General features: G+C 42.2%; 1 protein-coding gene across 3 annotated transcripts in view; it reads left to right on the forward strand.

Annotated features, from left to right (window-relative positions):
* The window catches only part of TMEM104 (transmembrane protein 104), a 124,614-nt gene extending 103,503 nt beyond the window's left edge, over positions 1-21,111 (forward strand). For 2 of the 3 annotated variants that reach the window (XM_033960729.1, XM_033960730.1), the window contains exon 10: positions 18,422-19,182. In XM_033960729.1, coding sequence (XP_033816620.1) covers positions 18,422-19,182 — 761 coding nt within the window. Of the gene's footprint in view, positions 1-18,421 lie in introns of all 3 variants that reach the window. The other variant, XM_033960728.1, reaches the window with a different exon arrangement.
* The last annotated feature ends 846 nt before the right edge of the window (positions 21,112-21,957 follow it).

A 21,957-nucleotide genomic window follows, 5' to 3' on the forward strand; every position in this document is an offset into this window, starting at 1 on the left:
TGTCCCAAATAAAACCACGTCATACAACAATGGAATGGAGATACCTAATACCTTAATAATTGCCCCAAATTGACTTCCAAAAATTGAGTATCAGCAGACAATAAAATAAAAGATGATCCAGTGTCCCTACTTTAAGTTGACAGCGCCAGCACCTATTAGACTTTGAACTATCCAACTTTTGTAAATGAACTGGGGTCCAAAAAATTCTATATAACAAAAAAAAACAAGTTTGTCTCATAGATGCTGACGCTGTACATCTTATTCTCCAAATCCAAATCCGTGGCCATTGCGTAGCAGAAATATGCTGCTTTGTTTCTATCCTCCAAATGTCTCTTAAGTTGGTTTTAGGGTTTTTTGTCAAATATTCAGATATTAAATTATACCACTTGGTTGGCCTGATGCCTTTGAAAATCTGTCTGGAAACATAGACCCAGCAAGCTATACTGATTCTTTAAATTGCGCCAATCAGTGAACCCCTTCTGAATGGCCTATTTCAACTGTAACCATTTATAACCTTAAGATCAGCAGTAAAGCACCGCTGAAGACGCCAGTGGGAATATTAAAAGGGGATATACCTTGAGACTACTACTAGTATTGCTAATATTAATTATTTCTATAGCCCTACCAGACATACGCAGCGCTGTACAGAGTCGCTAACATAACATAAATCTTTATTTATAGCCCGCATTACCCTATCGGTTCAAAGTGGTTTACAGAATGAAAAAAACAGGGAGAAAACAGCAAATTACAACATTTAAGGAATAATACAAGTTTTGCAATCACATATAACAATTAGCGGGAATTCAGCAGAGGTATGTGAGGGGTGAAATAATAATAAGGGGTGGTCTAGTCTTAGATTAACAATGTGAATGTTAGTTAATTTAAACGGGGTCGTCCTGTTTGGGGAAGAGAAATGTTTTTAGGAACTTCCTGAAATGCATGTAAGATGTTGAAGATCAGAATAGTTGACTCCGTTCCAGATCTTTGGAAGCTGCTTGGTAGGGTAAGAGTTTATTGATGAATCTCTTGCGAGTCCCTGCTTGAAAGAGCTTACAATCTAAACAGACAAGACAGACAAACAGGATGTCATAGATACAGTTAGGGGGAACAGTTATTCTACTGGCTGGGTTGGTGGGCAGTGGGAAGTAGGGTTCAGGATTGAAGGCTATATCAAAAAGGTGGGTTTTCAGTCTGCTTTTAAACAAGGGAAGGGAAGGAGCTTGGCGGACAAACTCGGGTAATTTATTCCAGGCATAGGGGGGCAGCTAGATGAAAGGAACAAAGTCTGGAATTGGCAGTGGAGGAGAAAGGTACAGCTAAGAGCAGCTTATCTGAGGAATAGAGTACTCTGGGAGGTGTATAAGGAGAGAGAAGAGAGATTGAGGGGCAGCAAAATGAACATAGCAGTTATTACGAAATATGATTCATGTCAGTTATGCTATCCCTGACCCGCCTGTGATCAATTCTAACTGAAGAGAGCTATTTTTTAAGATAAGTGAAAACATATCTTTATCATTAGCATCAAGAATAGTTTTAAAGGAATAAAGAAAATTATTTATTGATTAGTATATTAAAATTAAAGAGGGACCGATGATGAATTGGATACATAAATCTCTATCAGCAGTGAAGTCTTTTGGAGCCGAGGTGGGAGGTATTGCTGAGGTGTCAGAAGATTGTGTGGCGAGTGAATCTAAAGTAGTAACACTGGACTGTGTGATTATATATGCTACTTCTAAGTTGGACGAGCTGACAAGAGTGGGGTTCTCTTTCTTATGTCACTTTCATGACAGAGAGGGGAATAATTTCTGAAAGGAAAACTTGGTGAATAGTGTTAAAATGCAGTGTGATCTCTCTTCAGCGGACGAAGGCAGTGCCCCCTTCAGAGTGTCGGTGCAAGCTCCCAGTGGGTAGTAACTGTTACTCAGGGCTGACATACAAGCCTAGCTGTGGCTGGTGCTCTGTCTTGGGAGGCTAAAAGGACAGTCACTTCTCATTAAGAGTGAGTAAATTGAAAACTACACGCGATCCTCAGAGAAACCAGGGTATCCTCAGAAGGTTCTAGAAACTGAGCTGCTGTTTGTAGAAAGTGAACTGAAATAGTAGCATGTGTGTGAGCTCTGCAATGCCTATTCTCTCTTCCCTTGGTGGCAACTATTTGATCCCACTGAACTTCAGTTCCACTGAGAAATCCATCATGTGTCTTACAAGAAAGTAGCATTTAATGCCAGGTTGTTTCACCTAGCTGTGTATGAGCAAGCTAATGGAGGCTCCCAGTAGGAGTGTTGCCGGCAGATACTGGTGGATGGCAGCTGTTAGGCAATTAGAAGACTGGACGCTGACCAGCTCTGCCACATTCTGATTTCTGGCATATGTAATGTGGCAGAACTTCAGAAAGAAATATTCCCTTGGAGCAGCTAAGTGCAACTGAACCTCGCATTGCAGATTTCATTAGATTCATTCACTGCTAGTCTTAGCCTGTTTTGTATCCCAGAGCACCCTGCACTGTTAGTGAGTCTTCTGCACAGATAAAAGTTGGTGTATTTTTTTATTTATTAATCACCTTTCATGAGGACATTCACCCAAAGCGGTTTTACAATACACTGACTAGTAGTATTCAGGCACTCTTGTGTGTCCCAGCAGGCTCACAGTCTACCTGGAGGGTTAAGTGATTTGCTCAGAGTTACAGGGAGCAGGCTAGGATCTGAGCTTACAACCTCAGGGTGCTGAGGCAGCAGCTGTAACCACTAGGCCACTTCCCTCCCCTTTTTATATTTCCACTATAACCTGTGCTGCTAGAGATCGTTCTAGTGGACCATACAGTTGATGGGGAAGCGGAATGGGGACTTGTATTTATTTATTTATACCACCTTTTTGTGGCTTTGGCATTTCAAAGCAGTGGCCACTGGAGGATTAAGTGATTTTGCCCAGGGCCACAAGGAGCTGCACTGGGATTTGATCTCACAACCTCTGGGTGCAGAGGCAGCAGCTGCACCAGTGAGCCACATCTTTGGTAAATACAAAGGCTGTGTTTATCTTTTGGGGGTTGGAGCAAGGAATTTTGTTTTAAGGCTTCCATTGCATAATCCTGAGCCATTCCAGTAGTCTTCAGTTTTTCTGCGGACACTAGTTTCTATCTTGCTTTCACCAGTCTGTTCAACTTTTTGACCCAAGTGCGTGTGTTCATGGTGCCTGCATTTGAGACAGACTTTTGATAAAGGCATGTACGCCGAAACACTGCCAGTGTCGAGTCTTTAAGCTATTGTGACATATTCTCCAATAAAGTGATTTTTTTTTAACTATACACCCTTGGCTGAACGTCTGACATCTTGTCCTCACGACTCCTTGTTATGTGCTTTCATCTCATCGTTGAGGCCTGTCCTTGGCTTCTGATTCAATATTTTATTTAAAATCATTTATTTCCCACTATTTAAGTTTCCAAGTTTATTAATCATTTGATATACTGTCTATCATACAACAACTAAATGGTTCACAATAAGTTCTGTAGTAAAAATATAACTAAAAAATAAATACAAGTATAAAATGCAGTAATATCTCCGGCAGGGGCATAGTGAGGATATGAGGTGCCCGGGTGGCAACCCCACGCCCTCCTCTCCACTGCCCCGCCCCCTGCTCCTTCTGTACCCTCATGCCACAATCGTGCCCACCCTTCCCACCACGTACCTCTTTAAATCTTCGCCAGCACAAGCAACTAATATAGCCTGATGTTCACACTGGCATTGGCTTTCCCTCTGACATCACTTCCTGGCCCCATGACCCGGAAGTGATTTCAGAGGGAGCCAGGCCGGTGCGCATAGCAGGCTAGAGTAGTTGCTTGCGCTGGTGAAGATTTTAAAGAGGTACGGGGGAATGGAGAACACGAGTGTGGGGGGGGCAGAGAGGTGCCGGTGCCCCCACCAAGATGGTGGGCCCGGGGTGGTTCACACCTCCTTACTTACACCACTGATATCTGGGCGCATTGGCTCCCTTCTCACAATGAGTTGGGCACCCAGACGACATTGACAGATTGCTCTTGTTTTCATACAAATCAAACTAACATTCAGTCTGCTTCAACAAGACCAGAATAAGTGGGTCTGAAGAGTAATGAGGCATGGCCTTCATTACTATAGAGAGGTGAGGAGCAGCATACCGCCTCTGCTTAGCAAGTTCATTTGCAGAAACTGTTTTCACAGGGCTGCCCAGTGAGGGTTGGAAAATATATTTAGTTTACCTAACACTGACGTGTGTAAAACATAGAATGTCTAAATATGAGGACTGGGATATATTCAGTGGTGGTTGAGCAAAGCTAAAAGGAGGTTCACCCAGATGAGATCTTGTTTAAATTTTGTGGTTTTTGTTTTTTTTAATAATTCTTTTTTTTTATTTTCCATACTTCAAAAGTGCAATACATGAATATATAACACATAAAACATCAATTTAAGCACATCCACTTACAATTATATATAACCACTCATTTGCCCCCCCCACACTCAATGATTATACAATAAAACATAGCGACATTTATTTGCCCAGTAACCTTACCCTCTTCATATTAATAATATCTTCCCATCCTTCCTCCTACCCCAAGTGTAACTACTCTAGGGTCAAATTAGGATAGAAATATTCCCCTCCCCCCTCCCACCCTATTTTTGATGTGTATGAAAGTAAATAAAACCTGACTTATAATCAGAGACCTGCTATAGAGAAGTAACATACGAAGCCTATGGACCCCAAACCAATTTAAAAAGAATACTGTGCCCTAGACTTTCTGCATTCATTTTCTCATTTCCATAGCTGGAGCACAGATTAGCCCCCCAGAAAGGGAAATTCAGATGATCATAGTTTTTCCATTTTCGGGTTATAATCTGCATGGCTATCCCAGTCATTATAAGGAAAAGACGGCACTTATATCTATCTAAGGGGGGGCTTAACATGTAATAATGTTCCACATATGACTGCCTCATACGTAAGTGGAATTGATGAATCTAATATAATGTTAATTTTCCCCCATATTGACTTCCAGAAGTTGAGTATCAAAGGACAATAGAACAACAGATGATCCAGTGTCCCAATGTCTAAATGACAGTGCCAGCATCTTTTAGACTTAGAACTGTCTAACTTGTGTAACCTAACAGGGGTCCAAAAAAATTTTGTGTTAAGCCAGAGATCTGACTTCAGTTCCTACCTTGGACTTCTCGTTACCTAGTCATGTTCACAACTCCAGGAGAGAAGAGAAGTATTTTTCCTTCAAGGATATCTGGTCGTGGACTAAAATTTAGTACCGAGGACAAATACAGTGAGTTTGCCTGGTTCTCTCAGCTATATCATTTGACCTAGATAACAGAAATGGGAAAACTGGTGAATGTGCCTAGTGAATTGTTAATGGGAACAAGATGGTGTACTGAGGAAGCATGCTAATTAAGGCTTTTTTTTTCTGTTTTCCTGCCTTTCTTATCTTCTCTTACCAGCTTTCAAGTCTTTTTCTCTGCCTATTTCAAGTTCCCTTCTCTTCCCATGCTGTAAGAAAGCTGCCTGTGTCATTTCTCTTTGGAAGAGAGGGTTATCGCTGGCCAAATTGCTTGACATCGGTGACTGAATAGATCACTAGGCACAAGAGGTTTACAGAAAAAAATATGGTTAGAGCAGTGAGCTGAGAAACAGGAAATCAGGGTTAATATCCCACTGATGCTTCTTGTGACATAGTAACATAGTAGATGACGGCAGATAAAGACCCGAATGGTCCATCCAGTCTGCCCTACCTGATTCAATTTAAATTTTTTTTTTTTCTTCTTAGCTATTTCTGGGCAAGAATCCAAAGCTTTACCCGGTACTATGCTTGGGTTCCAACTGCCGAAATCTCTGTTAAGACTTAATCTAGCCCATCTACACCCTCCCAGCCATTGAAGCCCTCCCCTGCCCATCCTCCACCTCGGGTGAGTGAGTGTAACTCAACCTTGATCTCATATTTGGAAAAGCAAGTAATCAAATCTAGAGGCCCCTCCCCCCCCCAAAAAAAAAAAAAAAATCTTATGCTCTTGGGCACCAGGGCTTCTTCCAAAATCCGGCAAGCAGACTCTTCTGTAGTCTTAGGCTTCAGCCATCCCTCCCTTATGGTTTTATCATTGTAGATCAGCTGCTTGATCCATGGAAAATGCCACAGGTTCAAACAGCTGATCGTAGACTGCCAATCACAAGGGAGAAGAGCTGGTGTTTAGCATGTTCAGGCTGGGTCCAGAAGATGGGATGGAAGAAGAATGAAGTAGAAGCAAAGTTCTGTTATCTGGAAAACTTTTATCTATAATACACTTGGTCCTGTTCATTCCAGATAACATGTGTGTAATATATGTATGTACACATATTTGGGTTTTGAAAAGTTACATCTGTTTAATTGTTAAAACACTAGGGGATGAGACTATTTATTTTTGTGTTTCATTAAAGCTTTTTCCATAGCAAAAAAAAAAAAAATCTAAATTAAAAACCCCATAGATTCTGTAATTTTGGACATACCACCTCATCAAATATATATATAAACAAGATCTTGATAGGAATTAAAGAGAAAATGTTTCCTGTGGGGCTCTGTTTAGTAATAACGCAGCAAAAGTGACGAGACCCCAGTGGCTTGGTTGTAAATGTGTGCTCCTTTCATTGCAAAGAGCCTCTTAATAGCGGGGTGATTGTGCTCTCTTTGGGGAGAGAGCAGATGGAATGTGTTTGACTGTGTTGCACTTTAAAAGTAATTAAGAGGGAATCCCTGTGTGCATTTTTATGCTGTTAGAGATGGTGCCAGAGAACTGGTGTTACTGCGGTGCAGAAATGACTGCCAGATCTGCCCCATTCTTTATACTATAGATCAGCAGCACCCAGTAAAGGCCATAGCCAGGCCTAGCTTACAGGATATCCATAATGAGCTAATTAGATGCATTCATATACATCATCTGTTAGATGGGATAGAAAACGAAATAAATAAATCTAAAAGTGAAAAGCACTGTTCATGGTCCTTAAGAATCTCTGGATCTCTACTTTAGATGGTCCAGTCCCTAGCCATGGTGTGAAAGGGTAGGTCATCGGTGGAAGAATTATCTCCAGCAGGCAAGCACTCCACTTGCAAGCTTACCTTTACTCTGGTCTTCCATGTGAAGACCAGAAGCTCCTGATTCTGTTGATCAGTTTGTAGGGCAGAGGACTACTGTATATACTCGAATAAAAGCTGACTCAAATATAAACCGAGGTAACCTTCCCCCCAAAAGGAGAAAAAAAAGTTGATTCAAATATAAACCGGTGGAGGAGGGGTTAATATTCAAGTGCTCTGCCCTGCCAGGCTCTGCACCCAACCTCCGTCCCCTGTTCTACACCCAGCCCCCTTCCTTCGCTGCCCTGCCAGGTTCTGCACCCTGTCCCTTCCAGGTTCTGTACTCTGTCCCCCCTCCCTCCCTTCCTGCCCTGTCTTCTGTCTCTCCCTCCCTCCCTCCCAATACCTTGCAGGCCTCCACCAGGCCTGCCATAAGACTTGGTAGTCCAGGGCAGGAGGGATCCCTTCTGCATTAAATAGTGGCATTCACCCCAAGGTGGTGTAACTTTATCAACCACATTGATGTTTAAGGTCTTAGGTGAGGATGCGGTTATTTAATGTGAAATTTACTTTGACACACTATGCTGTAACAGGGACAAAGGCTTTCTCTGTAATGGGTCCTTCATTGTGGAACACAATTTTTTATTTGTTTATTATTTTTACACCGCCTATCAATGAAGGTTGTCTAAGTGGTTTTTACATTCAGGTACTTGAGTATTTTTCCCTTGAGCATTGCCAGGCAGTATACATTTGTGTGGTATGATGGGACAGTTTAAAAAGTTGTTAAAAACGCATCGGTTTGAACATACATTTTCGACAGTCTGATAGTGTAATTGGATGTATGAGAGGGCAGAAATTGTGGTAGGTGGTAGCAGTTGTCCTATGCTGGCTCTGTTTCTTTGTTTTTATTATTGTATGTTTAAAATATTGAAACCCGCTTAGGTTTTAAGCAGGCTAAAAGTGCAGTAAATAAATAAAAGAAATACGCGAACCCATAGAATTCAGCAGAGAGGAACAGTAGTTTCAAAGGAAAGAATGGACTTTCAGCTCAACCATGAGATTTGCAGAGAAAATAACTTTTTTTTTTTTCTTGCAAATGTTATGGGGACAGGATTCACAGAGATCTTTTCTCATGGGCACAGAATGGTTCTGACCTGTTTTATATTGGTAGTGTTATATTGGTAGCGTATGAACATAAGGAAGTTCTTCTTCACCCAGAGAGTGATAGAAAACTGGAACGCTCTTCCGGAGTCTGTCATAGGGGAAACACCCTCCAGGGATTCAAGACAGGGCTAGTCTCAGTTAGGGCGCTGGTCTTTGACCAAAGGGCCGCCGCGTGAGCGGACTGATGGGCACCATGGACCACTGGTCTGACCCAGCAGCGGCAATTCTTATGTTCTTATTAGAAAACTATTTCTGCATAACACGATGAAATTTTTTCTTGAATGTACTGGCTATGAAAGTCTTGTGTTATTGTATAAACAAATTGTCTTATCACATGGTTTGCATCTTGAGTTTTGCTCCAGTCCTTAAATCCAGCTCCACAAGTGGGTAGACCAATTGGTGGCAGTTAACAGTATTAAAAAAAACAAACAAACAAACAGTCAGTCCCCACTATCCCTCCTCCTAACTGTGGTTTGCTTTCCTCCAGTTGGTCATGGAAGTGGTGTTGGGCTGTTACTCTCACCATCTTGCAGATATCAACCCCTTCTTCCACCTCAATCTCACTACTCTCCCTCCTTTGAAGCCCACTCCATCTGTCTATTCACTCCTCGACCCCCTGATAAGTAAGTCCCTCCCTTCCTCACTGACTTTGACTCCTGGCTCTCACTCTTTTTTGAACCCTCATCTCCTTCCTGCTTCCTTGGTGACTTCAACATCCATGCTGAGGGCCCTTCAAACTCCTACATTTCCAGGTTTCTTGCTCTAACATCCTCATTTAATCAGTTATTCTTCACGACCCCTAAATGCCAGAATGGCCACTGCCTTAGTTTTCTCCTCCTACCGCTCTACCACCAATTTCTGCACCTCAACTTTTCCCCTCTCTGACCATCATCTGTGAAAATTCATACTTCATCACTCCCCAACCCCCCAAACCTGGCCAATCACTACCAATACATTTATGAACCTTCAGACTATTGACTCTGGTACGCTCTCCACTGTCTCATCCATCCCTTCAACTATTATGTCCTACAAGTCTGTCAACGAAGCTGTCTTCTGCTATAGCACCATTCCCTCCTCTGCTCTAGATACCCTTGCTGCTCCTATCTTTTACTCCCCTCTCCTTCTCTGCTCAAATCTAAAAAAAAACCCCTAAAGCCTGTCATTTCTTCCTCTATAACAGTGTATTGCAAACTGTTTGCCTCCTGAGATTTCAGGTGAGCCACGCCACACTGGTGAGGAGGAGAATTGACCAGGCCGGCGAGAGTTATATCCTGTAGGAAGTCAGCTGGCGCAGATGACTATCCTCCTGGCCGGCGTCTCTCCTTCTCTCCCCCCGCACCTCCCGGATCCCTCCACTGAAGCGGGTTGCGGCCAGATGGGCCTCCAAGCATGCACATACGTTGACGTGATGATGTCACGCTTGCACGTGATGTCATCATGTCGACGTCCGCGCACTTCCAGGGGCTTTCCGGCTGGGGAACTGGATTTAGTGTACCACCAGCCGGAAAGTTTGCGAGACACTGCTCCATAATATTACCAAAATCTGACCTCTCCTTTCCCAGCACACTACCAAAACCCTTATGCACACTCATCACCTCTCAAATAGATTACTGCAACTTGCTTCTCCCAGATCTTTCACTTAACCATCAATCCGTTCAAAATTCTGCAGCACGATTTACCCTGTATTCCGTGAAAGCCCCCATACTCGCATTACCCTTTTACTCAAGTCACTTCATTGGCCCCCCATCAATTTCTGAATACAATTCAGACTCCTCTTATTGACCTTCAAGTACATTTACTGTGCTGCCCCTCGGTATCTCTCCTCACTTATCTCCCCCTATGTATGTTTCCTCCCCCCCCCTCATGAACTCTGTACATCGGATAAGTCCCTTCTGTCCATATCTTTCTCCATTGCCAACTCCAGACTTTGTTCTTTCTATCTTGATGCGCCATATGCCTGGAACACACTACCTGATTCATTAAGTCAGGCTCCGTCTCTAGTAGTAATCAAATCCAAGCTAAAATCCCACTTCTTCGAGACTGCTTTTAACACCTAACTCACACTAACCATAAGATATCTGTGTCCATGCTATCATTCTGTCTGCGAGAAACTCCCTAACCCCTTTCCTTCCTTTCTGTCCAAATTAGATTGTAAGCTCTTCTAAGGGTGGGGAGGGGGGTGGGATGTTGGGTTTTATATATATATAAAAAGTTGTTGTTATTCTGGTTAGATTTGCAAGTGATGTTTTCAAAAGAATGTATGAATTTACTTTGTTCACTTGTTGAAAGTTTAAAAATGAATAAAGAATTAAAAAAAAAAAAAAGATTGTAAGCTCTTCTGAGCAGGGGCCGTCTATTACATGTTAAATGTACAATACTGCATACACCTTTCAGCATTATAGAAATGATAAATAGTACTAGTAGTAGACCCTCAAATAAGAGATGGGAAAAGGATTTGAAAGGGGTCTTCACTTAGGAACATGGACTGAAACCCAGGAATCAAAGTGTCTGCCGGAGCTTTCTGTCATTCAGCCATTATCATTCTTGCTTTGTCTTGATTTACAGTCTGGCATAATGAGTTTTCACAGCTTAGTCTGTGTCTCTTCCTCAGAGACCTGTGATATCTGAAAAGAAAAATATTTAACTCTTAACTACTAGAAGATGAAAGACAGGGAAGGAAAGGAATATAGTTGAGGGGTTTTAAAAGATTTATGCAGCTAAGTTTGTATGTTAGCTGGATGAACCTAAATCTAGATGACTAAAAATTATCCCTCTAGCCCCCCCCCCCCAGTCGACTGGCTAAATTTTTGCATAAAATCACAAGGCATAAGTGTAACCAGTCAGGAAAGGGATAGAGACAGGGAATTCCTGGAGCCTGTTTTTAAAGCATGTGAACTGTTTTTTGAGCTCCACAATAAACATCTAATGTGTGTGAATGGCCACATTAAACACCTATCAAATGCACTAAAAATCGTTGTTCAGACCGTGTGGGCCAATTCATTGACTAATTTTAAAATGGTGATTGATGACCGGCTGACTTTGCATGCAGATTACACTTCTCCCTCCGTATCCGTGGTTTCCGTATCTGCGGATTCGCTTATTCACAATTTTTCAGCTGCTGACTCCGCCCCCTAATTTTCGTCACTGAACCCGGCATTTCACCTTGGAAATCGCTGCTCCCGGCGTTATACGGAGCAAATCGCAGGTCGGGTTATTCACGGTTTAGTATCCTTTTCAGGTCTATTTTACTGAAAAACCGCGAATAACATGCAAAAAGTTATTTGCGGTTTTTCAGTTTTCACGGCTATGTTCTGCCCGCATCCCCCGCGAATGCGGAGGGAGAAGTGTAAGCAGCCTCTTGCCACTCAGCTGTTTGGGGTAGAAATAAGTTTTCTTTCTTTTTTTTTTTTTTTAATGGCACAGATGCTGTGCATGTGTTATATATTTTTTATATAGCATATACAACTTCAGGTGGCTATTTCATAAACAGTTGTTCAATAGAAATAAGAATTTCTTCCTTATTTCAACTAGCGACCTTTAAAGAAACTTCTTAGGCCCTCAGCGTCACCACTCAGAACTCAAACTTATCACTGTTCTGAGCTTTACGTGACAAATCGTCACTGGGTCTAATTTTTCATTTTAGCTTTCATCAAGAGCTTCAAATACTTATGATTTTCTATAACTTATAATTTCATTTCACTTAGCTTATGTGTTGTTGTCTCTATTTAGAGATGTCATATATCACGCTGTGACACCCTGCTTGATATAAGACATCTCTAAATAGAGACAACAACACATAAGCTAAGTGAAATGAAATTATAAGTTATAGAAAATCATAAGTATTTGAAGTTCTTGATGAAAGCTAAAATGAAAAATTAGATCCAGTGACGATTTGTCACGTAAAGCTCAGAACAGTGATAAGTTTGAGTTCTGAGTGGTGACGCTGAGGGCCTAAAAAGTATGCATGTGTTATATGCATAATACCTGTCCCCATTAAAAAAAAGTGTGCCAGCCTACCCCAACAATGGCAGCCCCCCCAATGATGGCAAAAGAGAGGCAGGAGGGATGCTCACCTGGAGCCCCCCCCCCCCCCACACACACACACCTGATCTTTGCAGGGGGGATTTAGGAGCATGGGGAGGGGTTCGGGTGGCTGTGATCTTTGAGAGGGAGGTGTCAAGAGTGTGGGGATATGGATTTCCGAGGCAGGAGGGAGTAGGCATCCCTCCTTGTCAGTAACACAGTTACCTCTAGACCTGTCGTTTTTGGGGGGTCCTTAGTAGCCATTCCTAGATTTAGTGCATGCCTTAGCGATTGGAGTACTCATTTTAATATTAATGACCTCATTTGAATACTAATGAGGTCATTTGCATGAGAGAGTCAGAGGATGTTTGACTGCACGTAAAAGCACGCGGTGAGCCATTGTGTACATCGGGGTTTAGCGATGATGGGTGAGTTTAGTGCATGCAGGCTTTTATATGAGAAGATGGAGAAGGGGCAGGGAGAGCGCTTTGAGATTAATGTGTGTTCCTGTGCAGAACATAACATAAGAATATAAGAATTGCCACTGCTGGATCGGACCAGTGGTCAATCGCGCCCAGCAGTCCGCTCACGCGGCGGCCCCTAGGTCAAAGACTAGTGCCCTAACCGAGACCAGCCCTACCTGCATTCGTTCCGGTTCAGCAGGAACATGTCCAATCTTGTCTTGAATCCCTGGAGGGTGTTTCTCCCTATAACAGATTGCCACAGATTGCAATGAACAGTTAACTACACCTCCAGAAGCAGTCAATTGCATGGCACATCAGCAGCAGGGTGCTTAATCCACAGTAGTGATCAATTATCCCATGTTGGCAACACAGCTACTTTCCAAGTGCTGGGGATGCCTCCAACATTTTATAGCTACTGTGGGTTGACACTTGTTCACTGCAAAGCCTTAACATAGTTTATTAATACACCACTTAGGTGATTAGCATTAATTTACCAGCTAAACATAAGTATTAACTGTACATATGAACGTATTTTGCTGGTTCAATAATTGAGTAAAAATAAGCAGCCACAATTGGCCAGTTAACTTAGATGGCTTAACAGTTGCTCAAAAGTTGAGCAAATAATCCTAACAATAGTTTTCTTTATTTTAATATTTTGCTTAGAAATAAATTAGTATGAGCTGCTAGGGTTTTTGTAGTAGCTCCTAGCCCTCATGGACTGCAACTGGATCAGGTTTTCAGGATTTTCTTAATATGCATGAGAGAGATTAAGCTGTTAGTCAGATATTCTACAAAATCTGTAAGATTCAGAATAGCAAAAGATGCAGAGCAGACCAAAATAATGAAAAGTATAAAATTTATGTATAATCAGATGAATTAAAATGTAACACACTCTACCATCCTGACATGGCCATGTTTCACCCTCTCAAGGGCTGCATCAGGGGCTTGAATAAAAACCAATTTGCACAGACCTATCTTGTAATTGCAAATTGGTTCACAAACAGAGCTTCCAAGCATGGCACCTTTATTGTATGCAAATCTATGTCATGCATATTAGATATAGCCTAAAAATCTGACCTATTTGCAGTCCTCAAGGGCTGGGACTAAGTAACACTAGGCTAGAGCAGGGGTAGGCAATTTCGGTCCTCAAGAGCCACCGGCAGGTCAGGTTTTCAGGATATCCATAATGAATATGTATGAGATGGATTTGCATGCACTGCCTCCTTGAGATGCAAATCTTTCCATGCATATTTATTGTGGATATCCTGGAAACCTGACCTGCCTGTGGCTCTCGAGGACCGGAATTGCCTACCCCTGGGTTAGAGGGTTGTTTGGGGGGGTTTGCCCCCTTTTGTTTCTGCCTCCTTTATTTACAGCAAATAACTTTCATAGCCATAACAAACCAATTGGCAACTCGTGCATTGAGAAGAGCAGAGGGAGCCATGAATAGAACATTGATAGACTAGCCGAGCTAGTGGTGTATATCAGCTGTCATATATGTGTGGTCTGTGTTTCATTTTGTACAGAATCGAATGCTGGGCTGACAACCCTATACCAACTAAGGTTATGCCTTTCCCAGCATGCACAGAATATGGAGGAACTTCTGAGTATGCAGACAGCAAAATGAACATACCACCTTATAATTGTAAATAGAAGATTTCTAGATTGTGTGGAGTGCAGTTCAGGGGTGGATCATAATATTAGCATTTATCAACATCTTTTACCTCCTGGTCTATGATCAGATTATAATGATCCCAAAGTTAAAGGATGTAGGACTTTGGTACCAGATATAAGGTTTCAGGCAAATTCCCAAATCACCTCCTCCATCCCCCTTGCAATTAAGATCAGCACAATCCAAAAATCAGGCTAACCCAGATTTATAAATCAGACTGAAATATTGTTTGATGCACATTAATAGGATTAAACCCCATAGATATTTTGCTAGCCTTGATTTATTTTAAATTACATTTTTAAAATATAACATTGGCTTTGGATTGGAAAGAGATGAAAAGGGTTGCCTTCCTGCTAATTTAGGAAATATTAGGGTCCTGTTTATGAAATGTTTTCTCCTATTTTGTCTTTGGGGAAAAGAGTTTAGTAAGTAGCACCCTACATTTATGCTGAGCATATGAGAGGCGATCTCTTTGAGACGTCTGTAAAGCAGAGGTTTAAACTCGCAGTACTCAGCCGCTTGCAGGGATAAACATCAGTTTTTCACAATTATGAGGGCCTGTTGCAGGAAGTAGGTCAACTCTTTACCCTTGTCAGCATGAGGATCGAACAGATTTATTGTGTCTTGTTGGCAGGAGCACAGATATAGAGGTCCTGCAGTTAAGCATAATTAAAGATAAGAATGTTTTCATGTTTATGAATGTCTGCACCTGCCATGCCTTTGCCTGTAGTTTTTATATTGCTCTCATGCCCTATTTTGTTAGGCTTATGTAAGTAACATTGAAACATGATGGCAGATAAAGGCCAAATGGCCCATCTAGTCTGCCCATCCGCAGTAACCATTATCTGTTCCTCTCTCTAAGAGATCCCAAGTGCCTATCCCAGGCTTTCTTGAATTCAAACAGTCTCTGTCTCCACCACCTCTTCCGGGAGACTGTTCCATGCATCTACCATCCTTTCCGTAAAAAAGTATTTCCTGAGCCTGTCACCTCTTAACTTCATCCTATGCCCTCTCATTCCAGAGCTTTCTTTCAAATGAAAAACTTGATTCATGCACATTTACATCACGTAGGTATTTAAATGTCTCTATCATATCTCCCCTCTCCCACCTTTCCTCCAAAATATACAGATTGAGATCTTTAAGTCGGTCCCCATACGCCTTATGACGAAGACCACGCATCATTTTAGTAGCCTTCTTCTGGACCGACTCCATCCTTTTTATATCTTTTTGAAGGTTCGGCCTCCAGAATTGTACACAATATTCTAAATGAGGTCTCACCAGAGTCATATACAAGGGCATCCATACCTCCTTTTTCCTACTGGCCATACCTCTCTTCCTTAGCACCCTAGCATCCTTTTAGCTATGGTTTGCAGTCTTCCGCATTACAGTTGGAAAAAGTGATTCCCAGGAAACAGCCTTTATTATCCAGTTTTTGAACAGATGAGGTTGTAATGGATTCTTGCGCATCTTTTTCGTTAATTTAACTCATGGAAAATCTTTATGAATTCTGGACACCATTTTTTTTTTAATTAATTAATTAATTTATTTTTATTCTTTTTGTTGAGAGTCCCTTCATACTTCTGTGCCAAGTACACTTTAACCCATTTGATTACAACAAGCTTACAGGTTTTTTAAGCTTTATTTTTAACTCCACTCTTGCCCAGTTCTCAGTGTCCCCTTCAAAAGACTTATTAGAAGTTGAAGGACTTTTACTCCTCATAGGGAACATTTTACTAAGCTGCAGTGGGAGCAGTGTGGGGTTTGAACATACAACCTCAGGGTGTTGAGGCTGTATCTCTATCAGTTGCACCACACTCTCCTCCAATACAGTATCGGAAGTGAGCCAAATATAGAACAATGAAGCCATTATGACATCACTGATGAGGTTGGCTCTTAAGCATTGGTGGAATGAGGCTTTATGACATCCACATCAGGGACTTGTAAAACAGCCTTTTTGTAGTTACACAACCACATTCAAAGTACGTTACATATTGTTCTGCCCACGTATTTATCTAGCAAGGGTATATAGAAGTCACCTCCACCAAAACTCCAGAGTAATATGATACTTTATTGAATACACATCAAATAATACATCAGATAATACCAAGCAATGCAGATAGACATCAGATAATATACAAGGAATAATCATTAAACAAAGTACTTCACCATGTTTGCCATGCCCCCTTCCAATACTGATCGGGAATCTGTTCGATCAAGGGAAGAGACCCAACCCACGGCTCCCGTGGCTGCAGCAAGATTCAAAATCCATTCTGTGTCTCTCAGTCTTTTATAGTACAGAAAGTGCTGAATTTCTCACACACACAGACACTGCTTTTCTGCAGTAACAACAGGTGTCTCCCTTATCTCCTAACTCTCACAGATGGAATGAGCTCAGGCCCTTCCTAATTACAGTACCATGAGAAACCTTTCTCGGCCCTTCCCCAGTAAAACATGGAATAGTACAAGAGATATGATAAATAACTTGCTCTCATGAAAAGGCTGCCTAATTGTCTTGGCACAGATGTAAGGCAAGGCTTGCAGCTAAAAAGCAAGCAGACATGAAGATTCACACCTAATAGCCAAAATGACTACGTGCCATGCCCTGGCTAGCCATGGGCATAACACATATAGGTACTGGAGCATTTTTCCTGTCTGTCCTGTGAGCTCACAATCTATCTAATGTACCTGGGGCAATGGAGGATTAAGTGACTTGCCCAGGGTCACAAGGAACAACATGAGTTTGAACCCACAACCTCAGGGTGCTGAGGCTGTAGTTCTAACCACTGCACCACATAACATGGGAACAGGATGGGATTTGATATACCACCTTTCTGTGGTAACATATTATTTTTTTTATAAAGGTACTTATATTTTACCTGGGGTAATGAAGGGTTAAGCGAGTTGCCCAGAGTCACAAGAAGCTGTTTTGGGAACCTGGTTCTCAGGCCACGTCTGTAACCATTAGGCTACTCCTCCACTCCAAATTAATTTTTTTTGTCTGCACACCCCTATTAGTGACGGCTTTGACGGATGGTTTTTATGCCCTTTGTCGAAGGAAGTTCTGTATTTCTATTTTATAGATAACAGGGGAAAATATTTGATGAACTAAATTGCAAAAGGCTTTCAGTTTGATAGCACAGTGTCTTCATTACAGAAATGCACTAAAGCTTACAGGGCACGTCCATGTGGGATAAATACAGGATACTGTAATGTGCTACAAACAAGGCCTGACATACCTCGGTTAGTTGTGCAGAAACCCAGTTCAGTTCTATTAGCTATGCCATTACTAGGGAAAGGATACTTTATTTGGGAGAAATCCCCAGTGTTTATTCACATATGGAGCCTTTTTTAAGATATACTGCGGTGGATCTGTGGGAGGAGAGAAATGTGTTGCTCAATGGCATTCTTGACTAGCTTTCTGCAATTAGATGACCATTACAAATGCGCTGAATATATAAACACAAAAACATAGCAGGCTCCTGACCTTTTTAACATAAGGTTTACTGCTTAGTTCATAGGATGTGATGGATTCATCAATTGTGGCCATTATTTCTAGCTTGTTTAACTTAAAAAAAACCTGAGATGAGACCCTCCACAGATGAGGAATTGGGCCACATGAATGGTCCTATGGTCAAGTGGGCTGCCCTGTTTTTCATACCTGATATGGTTGGTTCATTTGTTCACATGGCCAATGGAAATGGCTTGTTCAGATGCAAAAATCTCAAAAGTTAATCGGCTTTTAGCTTAGTCCGTTTATCCATATGTGAATATTTATGTCTTGTTGCACTAGATCCCAAAAGCTGCAAATCAGCAAAATTGAGGGTTAGCCCACTTGTCCATAAGATCATCCATATAATTATTATGGGATTAATATAAAATGAGCTTGTAATATGCTTTGCATAGCATCCCATTCGTATGGATATGTGCTTGATAGGATCAATGCCCTTGGTTGGTCTGTGATGATTCTGAGGTTGCAGTATAATGGCTAAACCAGATAACAAAGTTTAATTGTTTCTGTTTTCTCTCTTCCAGCCTTTATCATCATGATCATTTTGGCCTTGGTTCGGATCAGCAAGGGCCAAGGTGAGGGGCACCCCTCTCTGGGCCAGCTCTCTGGCATTCGTAATCTCTTTGGCGTGTGTGTCTACTCCTTCATGTGTCAGCACTCCCTGCCATCCCTGGTCACTCCCATCTCCAGGAAGAAGCACCTGACTCAACTTGTTCTTGTGGATTACGTTATGATCCTGGCTTTCTACAGCTTGCTCTCCTTCACTGCTATCTTCTGTTTCCGGAATGACATTCTCATGGACATGTATACCCTCAACTTCGCCAGCTGTGATATCATCAACGTCTCCTTCATCCGCTACTTCCTGGGACTCTTCCCTGTCTTCACTATTAGCACCAACTTTCCTATCATCGCTGTAACACTTCGTAATAACTGGAAGACTCTCTTTCATCGGGAAGGAGGGACCTATCCTTGGTTGGTTGACAGGATTGTTTTCCCTTTAATCACCCTAGTTCCTCCCATATTGGTGGCATTCTGTACCCATGATTTGGAGTCCCTGGTGGGTATTACGGGGGCCTATGCTGGCAACGGTATCCAGTACATCATCCCTGCCTTCCTAGTGTACTGCAGTCGGAAGCAGATGCAACTCCTCTTCAACGGGAACATTGTGAATAAGTACCAGTCACCATTCCGGCACAACTGTTGGATCTGGTTTGTGTTGGTCTGGGCTCTCTCCTGCCTCTTATTTGTGACTGCCAATATAATCCTAAGTGAAACAAAACTTTGATTCTGGGACAGAGAAATGGAAACACTATTTCACTCCTTACTGATTAGAAAAAAAAACAAAAAAAAAAGAGCCATAACAGGTTTTTAGAGGAGCAAAAAACCTTTCACTATCTGAGTATTTTTAAAAATTTTTTATGCAATCTGTGATACAGATTGATTTGGATACCTCAGAAAGGATTCCCCGCTTACTCCTTGAGTGGTCTTTGCATTTCTCCATGTTCATTATAGCTGGGGGGGGGGGGGTTCATTTCCAGGAAGAGCAGGATTGAACAGGAGGAGCAGCTGTTCTGTGGTGCTGAAGAGGAAAAGACCTTTCTGCCTCTAAACAACGGTAGACTTTTGTTCTGCTAACACTCTGCAGAGGTCCAGTTTGGACCTGTTCCTGATATGGTAGTCAGCTCTTCATTTCTGACTACACCCAAAGGACTTTTCCCAGTCAAAAATTGAAGGGTGTGAAAGGACATTGTGAAACTTGAAAGTATCATACTGGTGACTGGGAGAAGGAAGAGTTCTTTGGTAATGAATTCTCTTTTTTTTCATTGTCATAATTTTGGAAACAATCATTACATCTCTGAGACCTAGATCAGATGCCTTTAGACCATTGCTTTGACCTTTCTCTCTTCCACCTTGTCCCCCTTCCTTTTACCCCACCTCTACAATTAACCATACGAGACCAACTCGGTTGGCATCAGACCCAGACTGCAGCAGGCTGTTGCTTCTGAACACCTATCATTCTATCAGTCTCTTGCTTTTGTTGCTAAGTAGCTTCAGATGTTGAACGGGTGTGTGAGTGTCACGGGTGCCTTGGTGCATCGGGGCCAGCATTTGCCACTCGCAGCTGTGTTCTAGCCGCCTGCGCAATTGACCTTGGTCTTGGCTCAAGGGGGACAGTTTGATGCTAGTTTGAATGCAAACCACCCGCTGCTGCCAGCTGCTTGCCTGTGACCAGCTCTGGTCAAACAAGAAGTAATGAAAAGGACAGACTCGGAGTGAAAAAAGAAGTATCTTTGTTTTCGGTGGTATGTAACTGCTTCCAACAGAGTACTCCAGAAGATTCTTGTCCTTTTCCAGACCTGGGTTCAAGCAAAATAAGCACGACACATATCTTCTTTACATTTTGGCATCATTTTCATCTATCCATGCTTCTAGGAGCAAATAGGACTACCTCAATCAATTTCTGATGTGGGAGAGAATGTGAGGTTCAGGAGAGTGAAACACAGACCTTTCTGCACATACATATAGCTCTAACGGGCCTTGTGCTTGCTCTTCTCATCTGCTTGTCCTCTGCTGTCTTCCTGCCAGTCTTGAGGAAGGCAGAGACACACACAACAGCTTTGTTCATTATTTATTCATGTGCCTTTTCGTGAAGTTTTTGCTAGCAAAGGGTAGGGCAGATTCCAGATATATTTTGTCAGAAAAATTATTCATCCTCTTGCTGGTCAAAGGATGCTTTCGTTTCCTGAAATTGGCCTATATTGAGCCTATTTGCATTGTTGGGGTTAGTATGAAGAGAGAATTTGATGCCTTTGAAGCACAGAGAAAGAGGAACCATCCAAAGATTTTAGGGAGTACTTGGACCATCTGGTTTCACAATAGTGGCCTCTGATCTACAGCTGCAGCTGTAGTTTATTGCTAGAATAGTGAGGCGCAGAGTCATTCCCCAAATCTTCAGATGGATTCCCTTTCGCTTCTTTTAGTTAGATGGCAAACCCCTGCAAATGAATGCACAAGTGTTAACATGGACATGGAGTTTCATGTTGTGCCTGCTGATCTCCTTTTTGACCTCTGCATTTAGGACATAGGCTGCTGAATAGAGAATGACACGGGGATAAATTTTTCCCCATGTCCGCGGGAACTCATTTTCCCATCCCATCCCAGAGAGTTCTTTCCTGTCCCTGCCCCATTCCTGCAAGCTCTGTCCTCATCTGCACAAGCCTCAAACGCTTTAAAATCATAAGCGTCCAAGGCTTGTTCAGTTAAGGCAGAGCTTACAGGAATGGAGCAGGGACCGCGACAAAACTCATGGGGATGGGACGGGGAAATTGAGTTCCTGCGAAGACGGGGAAAAATTTGTCTCCGTGTCATTCTCTACCGTGTTTTCCCAAAAATAAGACCTAGTGCGTTTTTTGGGGCCCAAAATTAATATAAGATAGTGTCTTATTTTCGGGGAAACAATGCCCAATCACAAACCCACAGCATCTTTCTAATAATAATTTTCAGAGTGCTAGCAAATTTTTCCATTTTCATAATGTACAAAATGTAATAATTTCACCAGATTTAAGCCGGTACTTTTTTCAACTCGTATCAGTTTACCTGTATCAATCAGTAATATATTAAAATCATCTTAAATGATTTTTTGTATCGGTATTTCTAATTGGAATGGACATTTAACAAGAGTAATAGTAATTCGATGCAGTGTTTGGCTCCTGGCACTATCTCGCTTTTGCCAATAATAATGTCAATGCCAGGAAAGCCAAACCCGCCCCCTGCCAACCCTTCCATCTCCCCCTTCCCATGCTGACCGCGAGACCGACATACCATTACGGTACCTTCAACAGCAGCGTCACAGCAGTAATCTAAACAGTCTGCTTCTGGCCTCCTCTTGCCAGAGCGTTCCGAGTGCTGCGTTGCTGATGACATCATCAGTGATGCAGCAGAGGAACGCCCTGGCAGGAGCAGGCCCGAAGCAGCCCGTTTAGATTACTGCTGCAATGCTGCTGTTGAAGGTGCCGTAATGGTATGTCGGTCGGCGTGGGGAGGGAGAGATGGAAGAGGG

The sequence above is a fragment of the Geotrypetes seraphini genome, chromosome 10 (assembly GCF_902459505.1).
Source record: "Geotrypetes seraphini chromosome 10, aGeoSer1.1, whole genome shotgun sequence".
Lineage (NCBI taxonomy): Eukaryota > Metazoa > Chordata > Amphibia > Gymnophiona > Dermophiidae > Geotrypetes > Geotrypetes seraphini.